The sequence below is a fragment of the Arachis hypogaea genome, chromosome 9 (assembly GCF_003086295.3).
Source record: "Arachis hypogaea cultivar Tifrunner chromosome 9, arahy.Tifrunner.gnm2.J5K5, whole genome shotgun sequence".
NCBI classification, from domain to species: domain Eukaryota; kingdom Viridiplantae; phylum Streptophyta; class Magnoliopsida; order Fabales; family Fabaceae; genus Arachis; species Arachis hypogaea.
Genome location: NC_092044.1, coordinates 7,883,889 through 7,908,712, shown reverse-complemented (window position 1 = coordinate 7,908,712; position 24,824 = coordinate 7,883,889). Strand labels below are relative to the sequence as shown.

General features: G+C 34.0%; 4 protein-coding genes across 7 annotated transcripts; 1 reads left to right on the top strand and 3 right to left on the bottom strand.

Annotated features, from left to right (window-relative positions):
* Positions 1–4,653: 4,653 nt before the first annotated feature.
* Positions 4,654–12,930, top strand: LOC112710217 (lysine--tRNA ligase, chloroplastic/mitochondrial). Of its 4 annotated transcripts, none has more exons than XM_025762368.2 (14): positions 4,654–5,072; positions 5,686–5,904; positions 6,138–6,249; positions 6,623–6,731; positions 7,413–7,470; positions 8,430–8,498; positions 8,665–8,772; positions 9,144–9,236; positions 10,066–10,170; positions 10,294–10,500; positions 10,705–10,799; positions 11,157–11,247; positions 11,614–11,787; positions 12,640–12,930. In XM_025762368.2, the coding sequence occupies exons 1-14, from the start codon at positions 4,791–4,793 to the stop codon at positions 12,730–12,732; spliced, it is 1,815 nt and encodes a 604-aa protein (XP_025618153.1). In that variant the 5' UTR covers positions 4,654–4,790; the 3' UTR covers positions 12,733–12,930. The 4 variants fall into 4 exon arrangements, 1 of the variants encoding a protein (XP_025618153.1); XR_011865321.1 differs by having other exon boundaries at positions 4,656–5,072; positions 11,545–11,787; XR_011865320.1 differs by having other exon boundaries at positions 4,656–5,072; positions 11,509–11,787.
* A 1,737-nt stretch (positions 12,931–14,667) lies between these two features.
* Positions 14,668–17,486, bottom strand: LOC112710216 (uncharacterized). The gene is made up of 4 exons (XM_025762366.2): positions 17,224–17,486; positions 15,440–15,558; positions 15,229–15,353; positions 14,668–15,107 (listed from the first exon to the last, which is right to left on the bottom strand). The coding sequence occupies exons 2-4, from the start codon at positions 15,528–15,530 to the stop codon at positions 14,874–14,876; spliced, it is 450 nt and encodes a 149-aa protein (XP_025618151.1). The 5' UTR covers positions 15,531–15,558; positions 17,224–17,486; the 3' UTR covers positions 14,668–14,873.
* Positions 17,487–18,240: 754 nt separating this feature from the next.
* Positions 18,241–21,736, bottom strand: LOC112710214 (pentatricopeptide repeat-containing protein At2g02980, chloroplastic-like). Its single transcript, XM_072202450.1, has 2 exons — positions 21,594–21,736; positions 18,241–20,760 (listed from the first exon to the last, which is right to left on the bottom strand). Exon 2 carries the CDS (start codon positions 20,757–20,759, stop codon positions 18,333–18,335), a length of 2,427 nt encoding a protein of 808 aa, XP_072058551.1. The 5' UTR covers position 20,760; positions 21,594–21,736; the 3' UTR covers positions 18,241–18,332.
* Positions 21,737–22,066: 330 nt separating this feature from the next.
* On the bottom strand, positions 22,067–24,000 carry LOC112710215 (pentatricopeptide repeat-containing protein At1g71460, chloroplastic). The gene is made up of 2 exons (XM_029288879.2): positions 22,716–24,000; positions 22,067–22,609 (listed from the first exon to the last, which is right to left on the bottom strand). Exons 1-2 carry the CDS (start codon positions 23,958–23,960, stop codon positions 22,589–22,591), a joined length of 1,266 nt encoding a protein of 421 aa, XP_029144712.1. The 5' UTR covers positions 23,961–24,000; the 3' UTR covers positions 22,067–22,588.
* Between the last annotated feature and the right edge of the window lie 824 nt (positions 24,001–24,824).

The following is a 24,824-nucleotide window of genomic DNA, read 5'->3' as shown; positions in this document are numbered from 1 at the left end:
CTCCTCGAAGTTTAAACCTGCAGCCCCTTCTGTCTCCTTCTCGAATACCGCTGACCGCCACCTCCCACCCTCTGGGTCCCTCAGCGCCGCCTCCCGATCCCTGAGTGGCTCGGTCACTCACTGCAGGTCTCGATCTTATTGTCGTGGCGACGTCGTCCTCTCCTCGTCGATGTTCTTCAGTTCTTCGCTGGTTTGCCCCTTTTCTCCCTCGGGTAAGTCAGTCTTGTGGTTTTTGAATTTATGTTTCTGAGTTTTGAATTTTCTGATTCTGATATCTATTTAGGGTTGATTTGATTCTGAATTTCTGATTTAGGATAATTAGATTTTGAGTTCTGAATTTTCTGATTCTGATTTCTATTTAGGGTTGATTTAATTTTGAATTTCTGATTTAGGGTAATTTGGTTTAGAGTTTTGAATTTTCTAATTCTGATTTCTAATTACGGTTGATTTGATTATGAATTTTTGAATTAGGGTAATTAGGTTATGAGTTCTGAATTTTCTAATTCTGATTTTTATTTAGGGTTAATTTGATTCTGAATTTTTGAATTAGGGTAATTAGGTTCTGATTTCTAAGTTAGGTTAATGGGATTCAGATTCTGAATTTTTTATTTTTAATTTATAATTTATATTTTTGAGTTAGGTTAATGAAATTCTGATTCATGATTTATATTTTGGATTAATGTGATTTTGATTCATGATTTATAGAATATTTTCTTCACATGCATTGAGTAATACTCTTGAAAGAGATGTTGACGTAAGTAAACTATTAAATTATATATAACACATGTACCTATTTAGGAAGTTTCAAAAGTAACTTTTTTGAACTTTTGACTTATGAAAAGTAATAGTATTAATGTCTGGTGCAATTTTCAAAACCAAATTGCAGCTTTCTAAAGAAGTTATTTAAGAGCTTACAGAGAAGTTAAAAAAATAACTTCTCTCATAATACTACTATTTTTTATCATATTTCTATAAAATAAGCACTTTTAGAACTAAAAATCCAAATACAAAATAATTTATTTATAAATTATTTTTAATATATTCATTTATTATTTAAGCTATTTTTTCAAAAGAAACTTAATTAAGCTGTTTACCCAAACTGGGCCTATGTTTTTATATTATTGACTTATTGAGTTATTATATGATTTTAACTTTAAATTGTTTTCTTGTCGATGTAGGATTCAAGTAAGTCGGAATCTACCATCACTACCATTACGGAATGAAAGGAAGATTGAGATGGTGAAATTATGTGTTTATGATGTCATGAACTTTATTTGGTTGTTTATGAATATGGTTGGTTGTATGTAATATTTGGTTGTTTATGGATATGTTTGGATGTTTATGTTTATTGTTATTGCTATTTAAGTCTTTAAAGACTATGGATATTATGTTTGTAATGACAATTAAGGATTATCTTTTATTTTCTCTAATTTTATTCATTTTTTAATTTTTATTAATTTTTACAAAAATTCGCGGAGACCCAGGTCCCCGACAGATACGGGGTCCCCGTTACCCGTCATGGGAATGGGGCGGAGACAGGGCCCCCACCCCATGGGGACCCGTTGCCATTCCTACTTCGAAGAGGAACCAAAAGAGAGAACATACTCAATGAAAGAGACATTTTTCCAGATAATCTATTATTGAATAAAATAAATGAAATTAAGTTGGACAAAAAACTTATTAAGTGAGAAATTTGGCCTCTAAGATTATTGTCTTTCAAGTTAACATATTGTAATAATTTTCAATAAATCCAACAATTCGCAATCTTCCCTGATAAAATATTATGAGCGAGATTCGAATATTTTAAATTTATTTTTTCTTTTATCTTGTAATATAAGAAATGAAAAATGGATCCAGACAAAGAATTGTTGAATAAATTTAAAAGAATAACATTTGGTAATATTCGAGTCATATATTTCTTAAATTATTGCCATCTAGCATTAATATTTTGGAATTAAGTAACACATCCAAAATGCTGCCATTGATTGAATTGTTATGTAAAACAAAATACTGAACTTAATCAGAAACAAAAATTCAGAATTTTTTAATTAGTTCTATTGAGATTTTTGAGTTCACAATGTTTAAAATTGGCAAAAGAAATTGTGTATATATCCATGAAGAAAGTTTGGAATTCACAGCATCCAATATCAAAATTTGAAGTTGGAAAGGAGAAATCTATTTAAGATCAAAGTTAAAGAACAATAATTGTGAGTCCAAACCTAAAAATTTTAGGTTTAAAAAGGTGTGAAATTTTTTTTAGAAATATTTTCTGTAAACGAATTTGATTCAAGTGATAACCTAGTCAAATATGACAAAATTTTTAAATCCATAGGTAAAAGACCTAAAAATAAATTTTCATAAAGAACTGTTTTTAATTTTTCAAATTGATCTACCCAATTTTAATTAAATCCATTGAGATCATTGTAATCCAAAAATAAGGATTCAAGGTTTTAAAAGTGTAAAAATATCTCAGAAAATTAGCTTGCATCAAATTTTTGAAAATGTGAATATATGATATACCAGAATTAAGATTGAAAATCTAATTCGATAACTTAGCTGGCATAAAACGATTGGCAGAAAGATAAATGACTTCAAGGGACGTAAAATTAGCATATTAAAGAAATAGATAGATATCTCGAAGTCTTCCCCAAATATAACTCTAAAAGTGAAGGAAGCAATGTCACTGACTAAAGCTAATTAGTCTCTTTTTGAAGATTAATTCCACTGAGGTCGAGGTACTCTAAAGGAGAAAGATTAGAAATCCAATGGAGTATATTATCAGCTTTAAGATTGTCATTATTTGACAAATTAAGATGATAGATATTATTATAAGAGTTTTTACACTGATCATAATATTGGATGATGTTGATGTCATTATTGCACAAATCCGAGTAACTTAGGAACTGAAGATCAAACAAAGAAGAGAGGTTGAGTTCACTTGTTAGGCAACGCAATTTGTCAAAATTATTATCATAATTAGAAAAAAATTATTGGACAGTGGAGATTGAGCTCTTTGACTTTGTCGGTGATGTTATCACAATAAACTCTTTTTCATTAGCAACAATCTTTTCTCTTAATGGACCATGAAAAAAGTAAGCCAGAAGGATTAGTGACTCCATATTTAAATGTGAGTAATAAACTCTTGTCCTTTTTATCACAAAGAAGGACTTTAGAATTGCACGTAGCTCTACATAGTAATAATAAACAAAGCAAAAAGATTTGAATATGATATTAAAAGTCCATGTTTTAGTTTCAAAGTATTCAATTTAAGAAAAAGTGCTGCAATTGCAAAAATTGAGATAATAAGAATAAAGATTATAAGTGAAGATAAAAATAAAGTAGTTATTATGAAAAATTATAGGAATAGTAACACCAAATGAATTAAATGATTTATTTTTAAAAATCATGCTTGTCATATTGTAACAACAACTTAGAATTGACCTTGATAATTTATTATCTTGAAAAAATTGAATTTGTATATTATAGTGGAGATATTACCAGTAAATAAATTGGATCGTAATTGGAGCACAATTATATTTGATGGATACTACCATGAAGATTTTATTATTGTCTTCATATGATGGTGCTTCTTTTTTACCATTAGATGATGAAATGTATGGTTTGATTTTGATGTGTTACAAAAGTGTTTTTTTTAAGTGTGGCTAAATAAATAAATTACACTTTTAACACAAGAATCTTCATAAAAAGATGATTTTAGCATCTTCATTTGAGTAGTTACCATTATATTTTATCCCATCCTATTTGATATAGCTATTTCAATTTTTTTTGTCTTATAACATAAGAAATGAGAAATGGTTCGAGACAAAGAGTTGTTGGATAAATACAAAGGAGTGACATTTAGTAATATTCGTGGCACATTACTTCTCAAATTATTATAACTCAGCATTAAAACTTTAAAATTAAGTAACACATTCGAAATGCTACTATTGATTGAATTGTTATGCAAAACAAGAGAATAAACTTGATCAAAAATTAACTTTTAGAAAGAATATACTCTGATACTATTTATTGGGCACATACTCTGATACTATTTATTTTAAATATTTTAAATTTATTTTTTTCTTTTGCCTTATAGCATAAGAAATAAAAAATGGATACAGACAAAGAATTATTAGATAAATTTAAAAGAGTAATATTTGGTGACATTCGAAGCGTATTATCTCTTAAATTATCATCATCTAGCATTAATATTTTAGAATTAAGTAACACATTCGAAATGGTCATTGATTAATTTGTTATGTAGAATAAAATATTGAACTTAATCAAAAACAAATTTTCAAAAATTTTTAATTAGTTCTAATAGAATTTTTGAGTTCACAATATTTAGAAGTTGCAGAAGAGCTTGTATATATATCCATGAAATATACATATAACAATTTTAATTTGAGTTCACAATGATTCAATATTTTATTATGAGATTAAAAATCTTGATTAAATTCATCGTGTTATTGGTTAATTATTATTCTATTAATATTAAAATTTTGAAAAAATAATTAAATTAAAAATGTATTTTTTTTAATCTTATTATTATTATTATTAATCAATATACATCAACCACAATAATAGTTATTAAAGTTTTATATTTTTTAATGTATTATATTTATATATTCTTATACTAGTTAAAAAAAAGGTGTATTAAAAACATTAAAAAAAACATTTAAAATGAGCAGTTCCCATGTGTTGACTCAGCCACAGCAGGTACATAGATAAAGCAGCTGAGAAGAGGAAGAAGAAGAGCGCGAGTCAGTGACTCAGTGAGTCACAAGACAATGGAAGCGCTTAAACTGTGGAACCTAACAAGCCAACCACTCAAGAGGCACTTACTTCACTCAACTACTTCAATCACCTCTTACGCATTTCGTCGAACACCTCGTACCCTCCTTCTCCGCTCCTCCTCTTCTTCTTCTTCAACCGCCTCTTCCTCCGCCCCCGACATCGACAAACCCACCGGAGCTGCTTCCAGGGCTGCTGGACGCAACCGCCGTGCCCCGGCGTCTCCGACCACTTCGACTTCCGATAGGGAGGCTGTTCGAGCCATTCGCTTGAAGAAGGTACGCCTTGGCTCTTAAGTGTAATGAAGATTCTATTTTTTTTTTTATGTTTTCATTGATTTATTTTTATCTTAGGCTTGATGTGTTTATCTGATGGGCGAAGAAATGGTTAATGTGGAGCTGCCTTTTAGTTACATACTGTCCCTATCGATTTAATTTTAGTTGGTTGTTTAGAATTTGAGAAAAATTTGAAACTAGAAAGGATTTATGTTTAATTATATTACATTGACACGCTCAATACTCGAATGATTATCCAAAAGAATGATGGCAATGTAAAAAAGTTTTAATATTGTTGGTGTATCAAAAGTTAGCTCAATGAAATATATGAGAAATGTCTTTCTTTTACTTTCTTTTGTTAAAAAAAAAAAAATTCTTATGCTAGATTTTATTTGACTATATTTTTTTTTTGCCTCTTAGAGGATTTGATGGGAAATTGAATGTAAGATATCAAATATCATTGTTTGGATTGGATTCTCATTAGGGTTAGAATGGGGAACAGTTTTGAACATGATGGATCTTTATTGATGGTTGGCTTGCTAGAGGACTAAAATGCTTAATGGTTTTGGTTTGAGATTGTCTTCTTATAGGACCCTTCTTTGAGGTTGTTTTGTAGGTTGAAGAACTGAGAAGTAAAGGGCTTGATCCATATGCTTATGGATGGGAGAAAACTCACAGTGCTAATCAGCTGCAAGATATATATAGAGATCTGGGAAATGGTGAGGAAGCAAACGGTGAGAATGACCATGTATCAATTGCAGGAAGAATTGTTGCTAGAAGAGCATTTGGCAAGCTTGCTTTTTTGACACTAAGAGATGATTCTGGGACAATTCAGGTTTTCTATTGCCTTCTCTACATTCCATGTAACTTTGAAATAAATAATGTTAGAGTTTCTTATTTATTTATTTATTTTATATGTTAGTAGTGTATTTGTTCATTGTTTTCTGGTTTGAATCGTTATACTTAGATGCAATTTTTTATTCTTAGATATGGTAGAGGTTGTATTTCTTCTTCAGAGTGAATGTTATGACAGCTGCTAACTGAAGTTGTTGAAATCAATGATTTCAGCTCTATTGTGATAAGGAGAGACTCATAGATGACCAGTTTGAACAGTTGAAAGCTCATGTTGATATTGGTGATATACTAGGTGCAAGAGGTTCAATAAAACGCACAGAGAAAGGTAAAATCCAGTAGGTGTCTTAAATAGATTTTCTTCTTCTTTAATTGAAATTTATCTAATTTTCTTCTTCCATCTATGTTATGCGTTACATAAATGGAAAGCAATTGTGAGCTTACAGTGTTTTGGACTTTTGGTCATACACATGAAAAAGCAAGCTACCAAAACTTTCAGTAGCCCATAGAATAATAGTATTTCAAATATATATTGTTCCTAGTTTTATTTATACATTGTGTTTTAGATAGTTGCCTTCCTTTCTTTTTCTTCTTAAGTAGTATAATAGTTTCAAAAATGTGAAAGGGGTTGGGAGTCTTTTGGAATTGCCTGTTAGCCTGTTATCATTATACTTTATGATTTCTTGTTTTTCCTTTTGCAGGAGAACTTTCTGTGTGTGTCCTTTCCTTTGCAATCCTTACAAAATCTCTGCTTCCACTACCTGACAAATATCATGGCTTAACTGATATCGATAAACGCTATCGCCAAAGGTAAGATTGCATTTTAATTTGTGTTAATTCCTTTGTTTACATCTTTTAATTTATGTATAATACTTTGGGGCCACAGGAAGGGTTTGAATAGCTTTTTTATAGTTCTATTATATATTGATGCATTAAGTATTTTTTCAGAGATATTCTTTTGACTGCAATTCTTTGTACTGGGTATTTCCTCATAATTTAATCAATCTGACATCTCATTTCTTGTTAAATCAAGTTTAAATTACATAGACCATATCAAAATCAACCACTTTATATTGTACTAGATTTTAATCTACTGTAAGTGTAATATAACTTTACAAAGGAATCCAATGATGTGCTCACATGTAATTTAGTAAAATTCTACACCTCTCTGGTTTTTTAAGTGACTAAAATTGTTAAATGAGTTATCGAGTTATCAACACATATTATATGATAGTCCAAAAAATTTTATGAGGACAATACATCTAAATTAACTTATCATTTATCTCATTTATTCTCCTTTTTGCAGGGGTGATGATGAATATTTTCATCTATACTTATTTATTTTTATTTTTTTATCACTTCTGTTTGTTTCTTATTTTTTAATATTTCCTGTTCCATTTTATTTTGATGATGGTCTCTAATTATCCTTCCCCCTCCCCCTGAATTGAAATTTGGCTCTTCAAATATTTTTTTCTTGTTTGTTGTGTTTAGATACGTAGATATGATTGCAAATCCAGAGGTAGCAGATGTTTTCCGCAAAAGAGCAAAGGTGGCTTAACTTCTAGAGAAATCCCCCCTCTTTATTATTTTTTATTTTATTCTTTATTGAGGATAGAGGAGAGAGGATAAGATAACCTCAATATAGATAAAGGAACAATAAAAAAAGTAAAGAGCAAAGATCTCCAATCACTCTGCTTATCTGAGAGATCCGTCTAAGCAGACTGTGTGTCTTACACTGGGTAGACACCAGAAGATGTTTAATCTTATCCCACATGACCTGCTTGTGCGCAAGCCTTCCATTAAAGATGTGAGTTATGCTCGAAAAAAATACGCCAAACAACGTCAATGGTAGAACATTGTCTTAATATTTGGCTTCCTTTAATCCTTTCTGCTAATCTGCTCTGGAAAACCAACAAATCTGTTCAATAAAAACTGATAAAAAAGTTCAATTTACCAAGTATAAACCCAACATTCATCAAAGGTACCAAAAATGAGTTTCATAGGAGACAAATTTATGGATCCAAGGAGACTTAGCAAGCTTTTTAAATTTGAAGCCTCCATAATTTAAGTTCATGAAAATGGGAAGTCCCAAGAGTCTTGTGAATGATAGAAGTTTTGATTGGAGTATTACAGAGAAAAGATAAATGATACAGTTGCAAAAAGGCTAAATTGAAAAACGAGTCACCTATCCGATGGTCCTCCCCAAAGCTTTTCCTCCATTATTATACAATCCCATTGTGTGGATTTTTTTAAAGGCTTCTATTGCTTATCATGTTTCTCTTTCATTCTTGTTGCTGTATTGCTGTTATGCTACATGTACTTCCATGTTTTATTATGTATTTTATAGTGGATTTTTTTTAAACAAGCTTTTAAAGTTTCGGTTCAGAGATTGTTAGCTCACATTCTGCTTTTTTGTCAGAAAAATTTACATAAAAAATTTCTCCAGTTATTTTTGTGCTTGTGCTAATAATTCCTATTTGTATTAATGTGCAAATTCCATTCAATTAGGTTGTATCAGAGATACGGAGAACAATGGATTCTTTAGGTTACATTGAAGTTGAAACCCCAGTTTTGCAGGTGCGTTGATTTGAATATATTTACACTATTTTTTCTATATGAAAGCAAACAAACGTTCACAATTTATGGGGACTCTTTTAATTGTTGATATATTTTGTCTTCTGGCTCTCATTCTCTGGTATCTTGTACGTGGAGTATAGCTTCCCTGATTAGTTTCATTGACTAGGGAGCAGCTGGGGGAGCCGAAGCCAGACCATTTATTACACATCATAATTCTCTTGGAAGGGACTTATATTTGAGAATTGCAACTGAATTACATCTGAAGAGAATGCTGGTGAGGTTTGAAATATTTGTTAGTATAAAACTCCTTGTCTGGTATGTGCTAACAGAGGGGTGTACATATCTTTTTACTTTTTATCATCTTATGAGGTAATGCTATGTTTTTATAAAGGGAGATATGTTTTGGTATGCACTCTGAATTTAGTGCATTGGAATAAGATTATTAGTCATGATCTTCCTTCTTGTTCGTTTTTTCAATATTTTTTAGGGCATGTTGGGCTATTTTTGTATTGGTGAAATAGAAATTAGAATCTTGCTTCTTTTGCTGAATGGAAATTTCATTTAGTTTAGCTGTGAAATTCTTGGAAAACCTTTATCTTGATTATGTCAATTTGTTAATTACTTCAAGTTTTTTCTTTGTCACAGGTTGGTGGATTTGAAAAGGTATATGAGATTGGGCGAATATTTAGAAATGAAGGAATTTCAACTCGTCATAATCCTGAATTTACCACAATAGAGGTAACATTTTAATCTTGTGAAGTTTGGTTTCCTCAGACATATATGATCTTGCATGTCATACTTTGCTTCCAGTTCTACATTAACAGATGTAAACTCAAGCAGAAAAGGGGTTGTCTTAGTTTGTCACTGAGTGCATTTGTTTGTGATTTTGGCGGAAGAAAGTTACCTTTTTAAACAATGGTTATTTCTTTGTGTATATATATATATAGAAAATAATATGCCTTTTTGCTTTCCTTAGAAGTAGATAAGGAGCTACTTCTCCTGGAATCAGAACCGATAAGAAAGAAATTTCACTTCACAATACAGGAACCTGTAACTTGTGATTTTATCCTTATTTTTTTCGTCTTTTAAATATCACTCATTTCTCACTCTCCCCCTCCCTCACTCCTTGTAATTTTATATGAGAAAAGTACTTGACTAAGAAATATTTGTCATCTTCAAACAATTTAACAATTTCTGGTTATATGATAAAAAATACATTGACGCTTATGTCCAAATGCAAAACAATTTTCTTTCTGTGCTTCTACTTCTATTAAGTACTTTTCTTGAATCTTAACTGAATGGACCCAATATCAATCATAAAACACTGTTGAATCTTGTCATAGATCAACAATTATTGTTTTAAAGGCACCTTAATTTGTTTTAAGTCTTCTTTGGTACTTACAATAGGCATGCATGATGCTTCCCCTAATCTTGTTGTAGCTTAAGGTTTCAAGCTAGTTGCTTTACAAATATTATACTATATGGTATTTTGCATTCTTGTATCCTTATAATTCTCAGTTGATCTTGAATGACATTCTGATATGCATTGATGTTAGTTGAATTTTAGATGTATGAAGCATACTCAGACTACCAAAGCATGATGAATTTGGCAGAGGAGATTGTGACTCAATGTGCCCTAGCAGTTCTTGGGAAACTTACCCTAGATTATCAGGTAGCAACTGTTCTTATTATATATAAGTTTGAGTTGTGGTGCATTATGTATGATAGATTGCTTCTCTTGTGATTTTGTTGTGAAAAACAAATCTGTTGATGCTGGTGCAATGACTCTATGCAGGGAGTTGAGATATGTCTGGAGAGACCTTGGAGGAGGGAGACCATGCACAACCTTGTTAAAGAAGTTTCCGGCATTGATTTTAGTGAATTGGGAGATGATCTTGAAGTTGCAAAGAAAGTTACTCTTAGTACCCTTGGAAACAATCTTGATGCCAAGGACAAAGCTTCGATTGAAGCTTGCCAATCTGTTGGCCATCTACTTAATGAGGTTGGTTGCCATCACCTTTAATTATCTATTTTCATCCATTTGTTTGATTCCGTTTATTTGATAAACTGTCTTTTTGCAAGTAATCACACTTGTACTTTTAAGTTGATGCTCACATTCTTTCTATTTGCACTTTTGGCACTTGTTATATTATATTTTTCTTGATATACTAACAAGTTATTTTATTTGTTTATTTATTTTGGTTAGGTCTTTGAGGTTGTTGTAGAACCAAAGCTCATCCAACCTACATTTGTTTTAGACTATCCAATTGAAATATCTCCACTGGCCAAACCACACCGAAGGTATAAACATTGTAGAACATATCTAATAATATTACTTGCTTTTATTCAATATGTTCAACTGTAAGTTCTATGAAATATTGAAATGTTAATATGTCAAAAATCATAATGGGTATAAACAAAAGATAAAGTAGGGTTCACAATTTCAGTGTTTTAATTTAAACTGAATATTAAACTATCATATCCTTTTCCTTTCTTCCAGTAGCTGATATTTTTAGAGTTGTTTATATTCATACTACTATATATTTTCTGATATACAATGATGTGCAATTTCTTATAATAATAATGCCATAAGCAATCAGATAAAGTATGCTTCCTGTTTTAATGCTTTCCTCTATCTTACCTTTGATCCTCCATTAGATCCATAGGTTTGACTGAGAGATTTGAGCTATTCATTTGTGGCCGTGAGCTAGGCAATGCATTCTCGGAACTGACTGATCCTATAGATCAGGTGAGATTTGTTTGGTTTTGGTTTTCCTGCTTGATTTTATTTTATTTTATGTTCTTTCTTTTAGAGGGTAATTCAGGTGCCCTATATATATATATATATTAGAAAATAGGTTTCAGACTCCCCCAAGAAACTAATCTCTACAAATGATCAAAAGGCATCCTTCTTTCTAGTTCTTTCTACCATACTCTCTCTTTTGATACTACCTAGTAATCAGTTCTAACTTACCTTTCTTATTTATCCTGCATTATATTTGAAGTGTAGTGACTCTTACTTTGACTGAAGTAAATTGCTGAACAGTGAATGGATTTTGATGAGATGTGTGTGTGTGCACGGGCGGGCATTTTTTTTTTTCCTGGTACTTGGCAGAGAGGTCGCTTAGAGGATCAAGTTAGACAACATGAAAAGAAGAGAGCCGAGGCTGCTTCAAGAAATGCTGATAAGAAGGAAGGGACGGAAAACGAGGATGACTTATATGAAGTTACTCTTGATGACGACTTTCTAACAGCTTTGGAATATGGAATGCCTCCAGCCTCTGGAATGGTATTAGAATCTATTTTCCAGTTTTCCTGTCCTTGTGTTGTTACTATCCTAGATGAGTAAGAAAAATGGTTTTGTTTGACAATTTTTACCTAGAGTTTTTAAGGTTGTACTTATTTGAAGGAAAAAAATATACTATCCTCCTGGAGTAATCCATTCTTACTCCATAATACCAATCTCACCCTTGATCTGTGTTCTCCTCTGTTTTTGTCTCATCCTGCTACTGTAAAGGGTAAAAATACCATCTTCAGAGGAAGGAATTCTTCTACTAGCAGCATGAAAGCTGAAATCTGACAATTGAAGACACTAATTATGTCCACAGTAACTAGTATTTCTCCTTTCTTGAAATCTTCTCTGGTAACAGGTCAAGTTAACAGAGTCGTGTCTTAAAAGTGGAGTCATGCTTGGTTCTCAAAACCCCACAAGTTTGCTTTAAATAAATAAGAGAGTTTAGTTGCGCTAACATTTGTATCTGTAATGCATGATTGGATTTGTGTAAAAACGTTCTACTACCCTGACTGTGCTTACAAGTCAAATCCCATAAGTAAATAGTTCTGTAAGACCAGAATGTGATTAGTATTGCTATTACCTTTGGTATCGATGTCATGTCTCTGTATTCGTGTTTTGGCAGGTTTCTGGTTTTGATGTAATTTACTGATTTCTTTTTGAAGAACATATTTATAAGCCACATGAATTATATGCTAATATTAGTGGATTCATGCATGTGGTCGTTGATGAATCAACATGCCTGTGTATTACAACGATATAGTTAGTAATAGTAATCTACAAGTTATGCTTTCCAATATCAATTTCTTGCATTATTTATGCAACAAACTCTTGCATTTTCTTTTTCAGGGACTTGGAATTGACAGGATCGTGATGCTTTTGACAAATTCTCCCAGCATTCGAGATGTAATAGCCTTTCCAGTATTGAAAGTCCAGCAATAGTACTGGGTTGTGATGTATGCAATTATTTTTTTTTTTTTTTAAAAAAAGTTTTCCGAAAGTGGGAGTGCTGTGAGTCACTCTAATCAAATATTGTCATAAACTGTATTTTGCATTGACCAAAGAAACAACACTGTATTTTGATTCTGCATATGCTTGCTTAAGTAAATAACTAAATAATGAGTTGGTAGTGCGTCAAAATTGAGCAAAAATTTCACGACCAAGAAATGAGTTTTCCAAATTGTTTTGCCACTCAACAGATGAGTTTTATGAGGAGATTCCCCAATTGTTCAAAACCGTAGTGAAGGAAGTCCCCTAGTTTCTCAAAACTGTAGTGAAGGAAGTCCCCTAGTTTCTCAAAACCGTAGTGAAGGAAGTCCCCTAGTTGTCCAAAACCGTAGTGAAGGAAGTCCCCTAGTTTCTCCATCATCCAATAAATCAGTGGCCAGTTGTGTTGTTGAGTTAATGAGTTCAGCTGATGAGCTTCTCCTCTTGTTCCTCTTTCAAGCTAAAGAGTGTTTCTTAGAGACGTCGGAGGGGGTTCGGGTCACGGTACAGTAGAAGAGCGAATGGTTACATCACACAACAAAGTTAATGAAACATACATATCAGAGTTTGTAACACTTGTACTTTACCAATGCATAACCAACTTTTATATAAACTAATGGCGATGAAAGTATCAATTCGATTATCAAGTTACCCGCTTTCCTTGACGAGTCATACGCGTTCTATTCTAATCCAGACTTTTCTGTTGTTTGACTAGTCTCTTGAATATCGAGTTCTAGTCCAGACTTTTCTTTTGTTTGACTAGTCTTTTCACATCAAGTTGTTTCCTTTATTCATACAAGCTATAGCGAACATTTTAGAGAAGGGGAGTAAAATAGTTAATCACAATCACAAAAAATGTTTCCAAATAATTTAAGCACGGACAAAATTTTCCTGAAAGATTAAAACATCCACAAAAGATTTAACGTGAAAAAAAGAAAAATTAACAAAATTATTCTTTTATAAGTAAAAATTGACTTTTATATTTGATATACAACTTGTGTATTTTATCCTTTATTTTTGTGAAAATATTTGAATAACTATTTAGACCATGAATGCAAAAATTCACCTCCCATCTCCATGGTTTGCCTCACCCTTGCCTCCATGTTTGGCTCATCGTCCTCTCTCGATGTCTCTTTCTCGTCATTTTCTTCGAATCGGTATTCGCCTGCCACCTTCAACCTCTCTATCTCATCCTTCCCTATCTATCTCCCTCATTTCGCAGCTGCATTGCCGCCACGCTATCCGTTCTCTATGCCTGTGTTTTTAAAATGTTTTTTGCTCTTTCTTTTTTTTTTTTTAATTTACAAGAATGCTTTTAAAATTCTATATCTTTATTTCATCACCAACAAAAAAGTTTGACAGTACCCACTGAAGAAAAAATAAAATAAAAAAAAAGAGACAATTTTGCACATCTTCTTCCTCTTCTTTTTTTTCCCTACAAAATCTACACATTTTCAGCACCTATAATTCCTTCGACCTACAATCTGGTTGATTTCCAAAATTATAACGAAACCAAAGTAAACTCAAAAGGTTCAATGTGAATAAAGTAAATTTGATTTCAAATATGGATTGAGAAAGAGGAAGGGTCTCAACAACATCAAGAAGGTGGGGCTGCTCTCCAATGCACAGGAGCTCAGACTGCTCTGCTAAAAAACGCCTGCCCTCGCTTCTGTGGTACTGCTGGCCCTCGTCGCCTTGTTGTGACGATTGTTTCTCATCCCTGATTACTTTGTGTCTCTTGTTGCAATACATTGGGTCTATTGCGCTAGACGGATTGCAACTTGCAAGAGGCTGATTGAGTCTTATTTATTGTGTTTTTTATAGGCTGATAGATTCTTAAAATCTTAATTGACAAAAGTGAAAAAATAAAAACAAATCCAACAAGCAACATTGAATCCCCAAATGTCCATGTTTTATTTAAACTTCAAGCACATAGAAGATGCACTGAAAAACCAACCCAGCAATCATTTCAAGAATGTGTATGATATAGGTAGAAAATATAGGAAGTTGCATAAGCTGAGGAACTAAACTAAAATGGCTTTTTGCCACAAAAAAAGGCATAAAGTTCCAAACCATGAATGTTAGTAGTTTAAAACTTAGACAGCAACTTTTAGTTCGGAGGCAGAAGCATCTGAATACATAGGGTGAAGGACATGACCTTCCTTGGGCTCAACATGCACCCACTTGCGACCGGTCAGTTTGTTCCTTTCAAACTTCACACATCCCTCTTTCATAGCAAAGAGAGTATGATCTTTACCGATTCCGACATAGTTCCCCGGATGAAAGCGAGTGCCGCGTTGCCGAACAATGATATTCCCCGGTATCACCCTCTGAATGAATGTTGCAAATAAATGAATCATGTCCAGATTCTTAAAGTTTTGTTCCAATTCTATGGTTATAGGTCATAATTAATGGTCTTGCTTAAATGTTAAGTAAAGCAAAATCTCATACCTCCCCACCAAATTTTTTCACTCCAAGGTTCTTGGGTTTTGAATCTCGTCCATTCTTTGTTGAACCGGCTGTCTTTTTAGTAGCCCAACGCCTGAACACAAGACTCAAACCTTCTCCAGAAACATCTAACATAATGTGTAAAAAATTCATTAATCTAACTTCTTTGAAAGGTAACATTCCAATAACCGAAATAGCAATTATGAAGTTATACCACTAGTGCTTCTATATACAGGAACATTTGTCACGAGTTCCTTGATATTCAATCTTCTGCACAACGCTGCCGCAAAATTCATGCTTTCCATGTGATATGGGCACTACTTGAGATACACACTGCATTTGCAAAAAAAGAATCACATGCTGACTAAGCTAGTCAATGATGCCTGGTGCTATAGTAACAAGTCAGTGGAAATGAATTAATTGAGGCAAGACAATACTTTAAATGAGTTGATCGTAGTGGTCCTTCGATGTCATTAGAAGTTAATATGCAGATAGAATCGTATGTAGAATAAATATATAACAGTAAAAGATTTGTTAGAAAGCAAGAACTAATGTCAATGTGTACCCAAAGAAAGAAAGTAGCTCAGAAATGAAATATAATGTATGAACCACAAAGAAGCCCCTCCCCCTTTTCAAAACTACATGAAACACCATAGAAATATCCTTTATGATCATTGCATTAATTACCCAATACACAAAGAATCATAATAAGCACAGGAACACCGTATACCACTCTAATGTCTTAAGGACATGTTTGCTAGCTATGGTAAAGGAAGCTATGGCATCGAATGGAAGCTACTTTCTAAGGTGATGCGTCTTTCTATCATTGTTTTTAAGGAGAGGCGTGGCACACAGTGGAGATTGTGACCACTCTTAAGCCATCCAGTTAACTGACGCTAGAGGAGTGTGCAGGACAAAGGAGCTTGCAGGCTGTGTCCAAAATGGTTTGGTCTCATGGGCATGTGAGAAGCTAACCGATGGCAATGGGTCATGCCGTTATGGAATGACAAATTGCAACTACAGGAAACTTGAGTAACTACCTATTATAGCTAAGTAACTAACTAACTCAGAATTAACTAACATAAGATAGTATTCGCCACTATATAGATAGTAGTGTCTGTAGAATTGGCTTCCGCGTGAAATGCTATCCATAACTCGATAAGCCAGAAAATGTGTATTGATAATTCATACCACGATATGGGGGGCATGATGCGGTGGTTTGGAAAAAAACTGAAAATGCCTGCCCATGGTAGGAAGACGAAATCAGAAGCAAGTGTACGCTGCCAGATAACAATTTAACTGTAGGACTCTAACCAGAAAACAATCAAGCTCAACATGCTTCATATAATCATGAAGTAGGGGTGGCAACTGAGCCTCATGGAGGCGGATACTAAGCATATAAACAATTTAAGCACTATAATTCGTAAGGAAGCCCGATGGACAAGCATCCGATGTAGCGCAAGGTTCAACAAAGAGTCCGACACAAGGAAATGAAGGAATGTAATATAGGCAACCTACTAACAAAAGGTCACACAAACAAAACTTAAATTGTTGCTTCAAGACTCCCCTTCTAAGCATTACAATTTGTAAAGACTCAAAATTCATATACCAAATAATAGTGTATAGTTTTTCTTCCTCAAAAAATGAGGAGTAACAAACATATATCTGTTTTGAATTCGACTAACTCCAAAAACAATTGAACAATAAAGAAGGCCAAGCAAAGATTCAATGCAATATAAACCAGATAGAATTGCAGCAAAAGTCCTCATTTTCATTTGCCAAACTAGGGATTAGCACTCACTATCACTACCCAAACCAAAAGAGCCATGAACGAATTGATGTGTCACAAACAAGCATCAAGTCCCATAAGAGTGCATCGTAAAAGTTGAATAGCCACAAGAGAATAAATCAAAAGAATAAAAAAAAAAACAACAACAAATACCGAATCAAATTACACAAGTGGGAGAGAAGGCACGAATGATTTGTTGTTAAGCGTACCAGAAATTTTCTGTGGACTGCGTTGAGAGAGGAGGGAGGGAGAGAAAACCGCCGCAAAATGCTGGAGCCGGCACCGAGAGGGTCTTCTACTCTTCTTCTCTGTGTAGTTTAAGTGTTTAACCTTTCTTCCGTGTGCTCTGTTTTTTTTTTTTTCCCTTTTCAACGATTTTGTTTGAAGGATTGAAAAGTGAATATCTGAAAAAACGAAAAACCAAATTCCATCTCCCTTGTGAATAATACTCCAATCATTTTTAGGGCAGTTTGAAAAAATAATTTAATTAACCTCTTTTTAAACAAATAATTTAAATAATAAATACGTATATTAAGTAGTTTATAAATAAGTTATTTTATATTTAATTTTTTAATTTTAAAAATATTTATTTAAAAAAATGTGATAAAAATTTTTTTATTATAAAAAAATTATTTTTTTAATTTTTTATAAGCACTTAAATAATTTTTTAAAAAATTATAATTTAATTTTAAAAATTACACTAAATATTAATATTATTATTTTTTATAAGTCAAAAATTTAAAAAATAATTTTTAAAATTTTTCAAACGAACCATTAATCAAACAAGTCAATAAATTTTAATTATTAAATTATGTATTAAACAAATCAATTTTTACGTTAAATAAAAAAAGAATTAGACAAATTGATTTTATTATTACGAAAAATGATTTATAAAATGTATATTTTTTTTATAAAATTAAAATAAAATGCAGTTTAATTCATTTTATCAAAATTCATATAAATTGGCAAGGAATTATTATTCAAATGGCATAATTTTTCTATACTTACTTAGAAGTCGCTAGTTCTAGTCTTTCTATTTTTGAAAAAGAAACATACAAACTAATAATTAATGATACTTATTTGATTGATTCATAGTGTATGTTATTATAATTTTCTAAAAAATTATATTTTATAAAAAAGGATAGAAAATGTCATTTCAACAACAGTTTTTCTATATAATAAATACTTTCTGAAAAAAAAATAAATTTCTCGAATCACACGAACAATTTGAAGTTTTGAACCAATTTGTCTGGTCAAAATTAGTTTCTGGTCAATTGGAATGTGTATATCAAATAAACAATCTAAGCTGAAAAATCTTCTACCAATACTCATTACAAGAACAAAATCCTTCTTTGAAATGGTGAAAGCGATTACGATCCCTCACAATTATCTCCCTCCCATAAATCTTGGACACCAACTTTGTTGCATTATGACAGTCTTCACATATTCTAAGATTCTTCAAAATCCGAAGCTGAATTCCATGACCTGTGCTAATCAAACCATAAGCCATTGCAAGTTTTTCACTGTGATAATTTACTGCACTCTCTTTTTCCTCCATATCTATGTTCTTCAGCACAACAGATACATTTGGAGTGTATCCAGCATGTTCTAGCTTTTCTCTCATCTCACCAATCATTTCATAAATCTTTGGTGTTTCTGGGTGTTCTCTATCTCCCATTACAAATTCATGAATCGTTCCATGCACTTCAATGGAGCTGAAACCCGGTTCTTTATGAATCCCTGCATCCTTCATAGCTCTCCTTATATCAGCAACATTTTCCCATCTGTTTGATGCAGCCCAGATGTTTGACATTAGGACATTGTATCCACATTTTTCGGGTTCTAATGATAGAAACTGTTTTGCAGCCCATTCAGCAAGGTTCACATTTTTGTGAACTTTGCAAGCAGCAAGAAAAGATCCTAATACAGCCGAGTTTGGCCTCATAGGCATGTCCTTAATTAGTTCTTGAGCTTCTTCGAGTGATCCTGCTCGACTGAGAAGGTCTACCATACAGCCATAGTGTTCAATCTTTGGGACCAAACTGAATTCATTAACCATTCTGCAAAACAGCCTCTTCCCTTCTTGAACCAATCCGGCATGGCTACAAGCATGAAGAACTGCAATGAATGTTATGTCATTAGGGATAACTCCTTGTGCTTCCATTTCAGCAAAGAGTTCCAATGCTGAATTACCATGACCATGCATTGCAAAACCAGATATCATGGCATTCCACATAGAAATATCTCGGTCGTTGGCCTTGATGAATAGTCCATAAGCTGTATCTATGTCTCCACACTTCGAATACATGTCCACCAAAGATGTTTTCAGAACCATATCTGCTTTGATTCCTTGTTTGTCTAAGTAAGAATGTATCCACTTACCCATTTCAAGTGATCCAGATTTTGCACATAGCGAAAGGAGGCTAACCATGGTTATCTCATTTGGTTTAATTCCACATCCAGTCATCTGAGCAAATATATCAAATGCCTCATCTATACAATCAGCTTTCGCATAAGCCGAAATCATGGCGCTATACATCATTAAATCTTTGTTCTTGGTGCTATTATTGAAAACAGATCTCGCGCTTCTTACATCGCTGCATTTGCCATACATATCAAGAAAAGCGGTGGCTAGATTTAAAGACATGGCAATCCCATTTCTTAATGTAAAAGCATGTAACAACTTGCCTAGTTTTAGTGCTCTGGCTGCGCCGCATCCTTTGACCAAACTAAGGATTGTGATATCATTTGGAAACACACCCTCAACTAGAATTTTGATAAACAGCCTAAAACCCTCATTCAAATCATTGCAATGGATATAGGCTGCAATCATAGCAGTCCAGGAGATTATACTTGCCGCGGACAAATTGTCGAAAATTCTTCTTGCATAAGCTAAATTTGCACATTTAGCATACAAATCTATCAAAGCAGTACTTAGAGGAACACTTGGTTTCTCATAGCTCATGTTCCTTGTGACATAAGCATGAATGCCTTTACCCAATTTCATATCAGCAAGTTCTGCAATTACATGAATGATGCTTATCATTGCAATTTCACTAGGCTTCACTCCAATAGCATGCATTTCTCTCACAAGGTTCAATGCTTCATTGAGCATACCGTGGCGACTATAGTTTCGAAGCATAATACTCCAAGAGACAGCATCTCTTTTCTCAATCTTGTCGAATAATTGGCATGCAGATGCCAAGTTTCCAACCTCACTGTACATCATCATCAATGCATTGCAGACAAAAACATCACTATGAAATCCATTCTTGACCACAAAACCATGCACCTCTTGTCCTAGCAGAGCTGAAGGGACAACACAGCATGCTTTGAGAGCTGATGGTATGATGAAATTGTCAATTTTGGCATCGGTTTTTCGCATATGGATATATATTTTCACTGCATCTTCAGGGCAATTGTTCTTAATGTAAGATGTTATCAAGAAGCTGTAAAGAGCTGCATTGCTCGAGTAGGACTTAAGCGCAGGAAAAGTGAGTCTATAAGCGCAATCGGAACAGTTCTTGAGCAACTGGCAATGAAGCTGTTGTGTTTCTACAAGGTTGATGTGAAGTTCATTTTGGATTGGAGGCACCTTTGGTTTTGTCTTCTTCTCTTTTGCTGAGACTTGAGTGAATTTCAAAGAGGCTATGGAGTGATATTCACAAGAACTTTGGAACTTTCGAACCGAGATAGGAAGAAGTGAAGGAGCAGAACCATAGAAGTGTGAATTGCATGTAACCATCCTTGTTTAATAAAAAAAGGGACTTAAAAAGTTAAAACATTTTCTCTACTTTTCATTCATGGTTCCAAATGAAGCAAGTGATGAGACTGCTCAATCACCAAGATATATGAATATATGCTATCAGATACTTATTAAGAACAGAAAATAAAAAGTTTGAAAAAAAAAAACAACTCAGCAAAAGAAGAAACTTAGAAGGAAATGAAAAAAAATCTGAGATATTTTTATCAAGTAGCAGTTATGTTATGGCCAATGGATAATGAACGAAAAGGATAAAGTAGACACATCTTATTGGTTTGTTTCTCCTTGTGGACCACGTTTTTGTTCCTATTTCTTAAATTACTTAACCCTATTTGAATTAGCTTCCGAATTTTCACCAAAAAAAAAAAAATAGAAATTGTGTTCACAAAAATTTAGAGCCTAGCTCATAATATATGAAGTGAATTGAATTCCTTGGTTTGGAACAAAATGGTGGAGATAGATTTGATTTGCAATGAGAATGTAACAATTCTCATGTACAAGCTAATTAAGAAGTTGCTAATTAAGAACCGTTAGATCACAATTTAGTCAAATATGTCAAATCATCTAACCGTTTGGTTACTTAGCAAAGCTAGGTATGCAACATAAGTCTTAGCTCGAAAGACCTACCAAATCGCGACGACTTAATAGAGATCTAGTATCTCGAGCAGCACCAATGACAAGTGATTGTGCAGAAGAATTAAAAGAGATGTCTATGGCAATGAAGGAAATTGCACAAGCTATTGAACGTACAAATGCTAAAGTTTGGAAGAATTCTGAAATAACTGAAGCAGTATGTAAATTAGGGTTGGAAAGTACCACTTTGAAGCTGTTGAATGGCTTCATCATCATCCTAATTATACTGGAATTTTTTTCACCTTGACAGAAGATCTTCGCTTGCAATGGTTGGGTGAAAAGTTGTGTTGGTGACTTTATGATTGTGTTTAAGATCTTTGATGTTCTATGGGGATATGGCTCTTTTTGGTTTTTCTTAAAGTAGTAATGTTTTTTTTTTTTTTTTTTGAAGTGATATTTAAGATGTGTCTCTGTCTAAAGTAGACTTTTATAGACCTTTGTATGTGTTTTATTGTAAGATATAACATGTCTTGCAAGGATTATGTCTTATTTGATTTAACCATAGGATTATGTTATTTGCTGATATAATATGTCTTGCAAGGATTATGTCTTACTTGATTTAACCATAGGATTATGTTATTTGCTGATTTATTTTCATATTTTATTGCTAAAAGAAGATAAATCTCTAATGCCAAGTCACTTCAAAAACAATCTGATGAACACAATTCAATTAAATGTATCATCATTAAATGCTGGTAACTAAAGCAAAAAATTGCTCCCACCAAACCAAAGTATTTAAGAAATTTGATGTCAAAACCTAAGTAACTTTATGATTTTCATAAAGTTGTCCAAGTAGTTAGTATGATACAAGTTATAGAATCTTTGATGAAGTAACTTTACAACCTACCGAGTCTTTCAAAGTAGGAGATCATATTGCATCTGCTATAACAAAGAACTCATTTCTACAAATATTTGAGCCTCATCTAGTTTACCATAACGCGTAAGAAGCTGAATCATTGAAATGCAGTGTTCCTTGGATGCTTCAACTTTATACCTTGACAGTAAATTGAAGATCCTAAATGCCTCTTCAACAAAACCAGCTTTATCACATACAGAAAGAACAGCTTCAAAAGTAAAGCGGTTCGGAGCACAACCCTTTGAAATCATGTCATCAAAGAGGTCAATTGCATCTTTATACAATTCTTTATATACATAGGCCCTTATAAGAGCAGTCCATGTCATTGAACCTTTATCAAGCACTGCATCAAATACCAAATTTGCCTTATCAATGAGTCCACAGGTACCATACATATTGATAAGTTCTGCAGAAACATAATGCACTGATGCAAAATCTCTTTTCAATACCTGCCCATGAATCTCCTTGCCAAACTTTACAAGTTTTAGTTTGCTGCAAAGACTTAACATCCTCGCCATGGTAACTGTGTCCGGCCTATACTCTGTCAATTGCATTGACCTTAAGACACCAAATGCTTCAGGAAAACACCCATTTTCCACATATGCATCAATCATGGCTGTCCACAAGATCACATTCCTTCGTTCCATACCATCAAATAGGTTTGTACAATATTCAATCAAACCACACTTAGAGTACAACACTATCAACGAAGAAGCTATAGAGACATGAGGCAGAAACCAATGTTTTAAAGCATAAGCATGAATCTCCTTCCCCCGTTTCAGAGCCCTCGACTGTGCACAAACCGAAAGGATAGAAGCAACACTGACATGATTAGGCCGGAACCCTTCTCGCTGCATTCTAACCATGGACTTCACCGCCTTTTGAAACCCCCCACTCGAGACAGAACCCGCAATCAGAGCACTCCAACAACTTATACCTCTCTCTACCAAGCTAGACAAAACTCGCCTCCCCGAACCAACATCCCCACATTTACTATACATATCAACCAATGCAGTTCGAATTCGCACTTGCTCATAGTAAAATTTCTTCTTCACTAAGTAAGCATGAGCCTCTTGACCTATCCGCAATGCGCCAAGCTCCCCAACTAAGTGAAGAACACCCATCATCAAAGCCGAATTCGGCATTATTCCTTCATCTACCATCAACCTCACATACTGCAATGCTTCAATCCGCATCCCATGGTGTGCAAAACCAGCAACCATGGCACCCCACAAAGCAACATCTCTCTCAGAACTTTCATCAAACACCCTCCGCGCAAGCTCAATTTTCCCGCACCTAAAATACATTCTAACCAAACAGACCTTAATATATAAACTAGCATGAAAATAACCGTTCTTAACCAAAATGGCATGAACCTTAAACCCTTCTTGAACCGCATTTGCATCACCCAAGCTTTCAATAACATTCACAAAGCTAGACACATCCAATTCTGCTCCTCCCAAGAGCGTCGTTCGCGACTTGCCCGAAACGACGTCGTTTTGTGGTTGAAATGCAAATTTGAGTTTAGGGTTAATGGGTGGTGGTTGTTGTTGCTGTGTGGTGATGGAAGGAGGAGGTTTGAAGTTGAAGGGGAGTTGGAGAGAGGTGCGGTTGGTGTTTGAAGGGAAAAGAGAAAGAGAGAGAGATGAAGTTGGAGTTGCAGCTGAGGTTGGAATTGGAACTGTGGTTTCCATGGAGACAGGATATCATTCACCGCTGCCACATGGAACATGATACCACTTCTATTCGGCCTCAAAAACAAAACTAAATAATTAGAGTAAAGGACAAATCCATTCTTGACCTTTTTTTTTTTTCGGACATTTTTTTCCCTGAGGTTTGAAAAATATTTTAATGTCTCTGATCCTCCAAAAAAGTAGACATATTTATCCCTCTGTTAGAGTCGCTCCGTTTGTCCTGACAGAAAACGGTGACGTGGCTCTCGTGGCGCTGACCTGGCCGTTACGGGCTGCCACGTGGGATGGACTTTTGAAAAGAGGACGTATTAGTCCTTTCACACCAAAACATGTAACTTTTCAAAATAGGACATATTAGTCCTCTCACCTCAAAACGACGCCGTTTCTCGCCCACCCCCAATCTATGAAATCCTTGAGCCCTAATCCTTCGAGTTCAGTGTGAAGGTGGAACGGGTGAAGGAAAAAAGGGAGCATTCCGACACATGGCATCTGACGGAGCTCGGCCACAAGTCCGATGGCCAGACCATCGAGTGGCTCCTCTGCCAGGCCGAGCCCTCAATCATCGCCGCCACCAGAACCGGAACCATTCTCGCCAGCTTCTCCTCTGTTTCCGTCTCCGTACGCGGCGGTGCTGGCTCTCTCTTCTCCTTCCTCAACCTCCGCATCGTCTTCGCTCGACCACAAGCCCTTGCTCGCTCCCACTCCCTTCATACTCGGCAAGTGCATACGCACTGACGACGACGCTTTCGCCAAGGACGATGACGTCTCTGTGGGTCCCGCCATGGGTCCTTAGTGATTGCTATTTCAGATAAAGCTGAGATTTTTTCTATGTGCTGCTTCTAAGCTTTTGCCTTTTTGTAAATT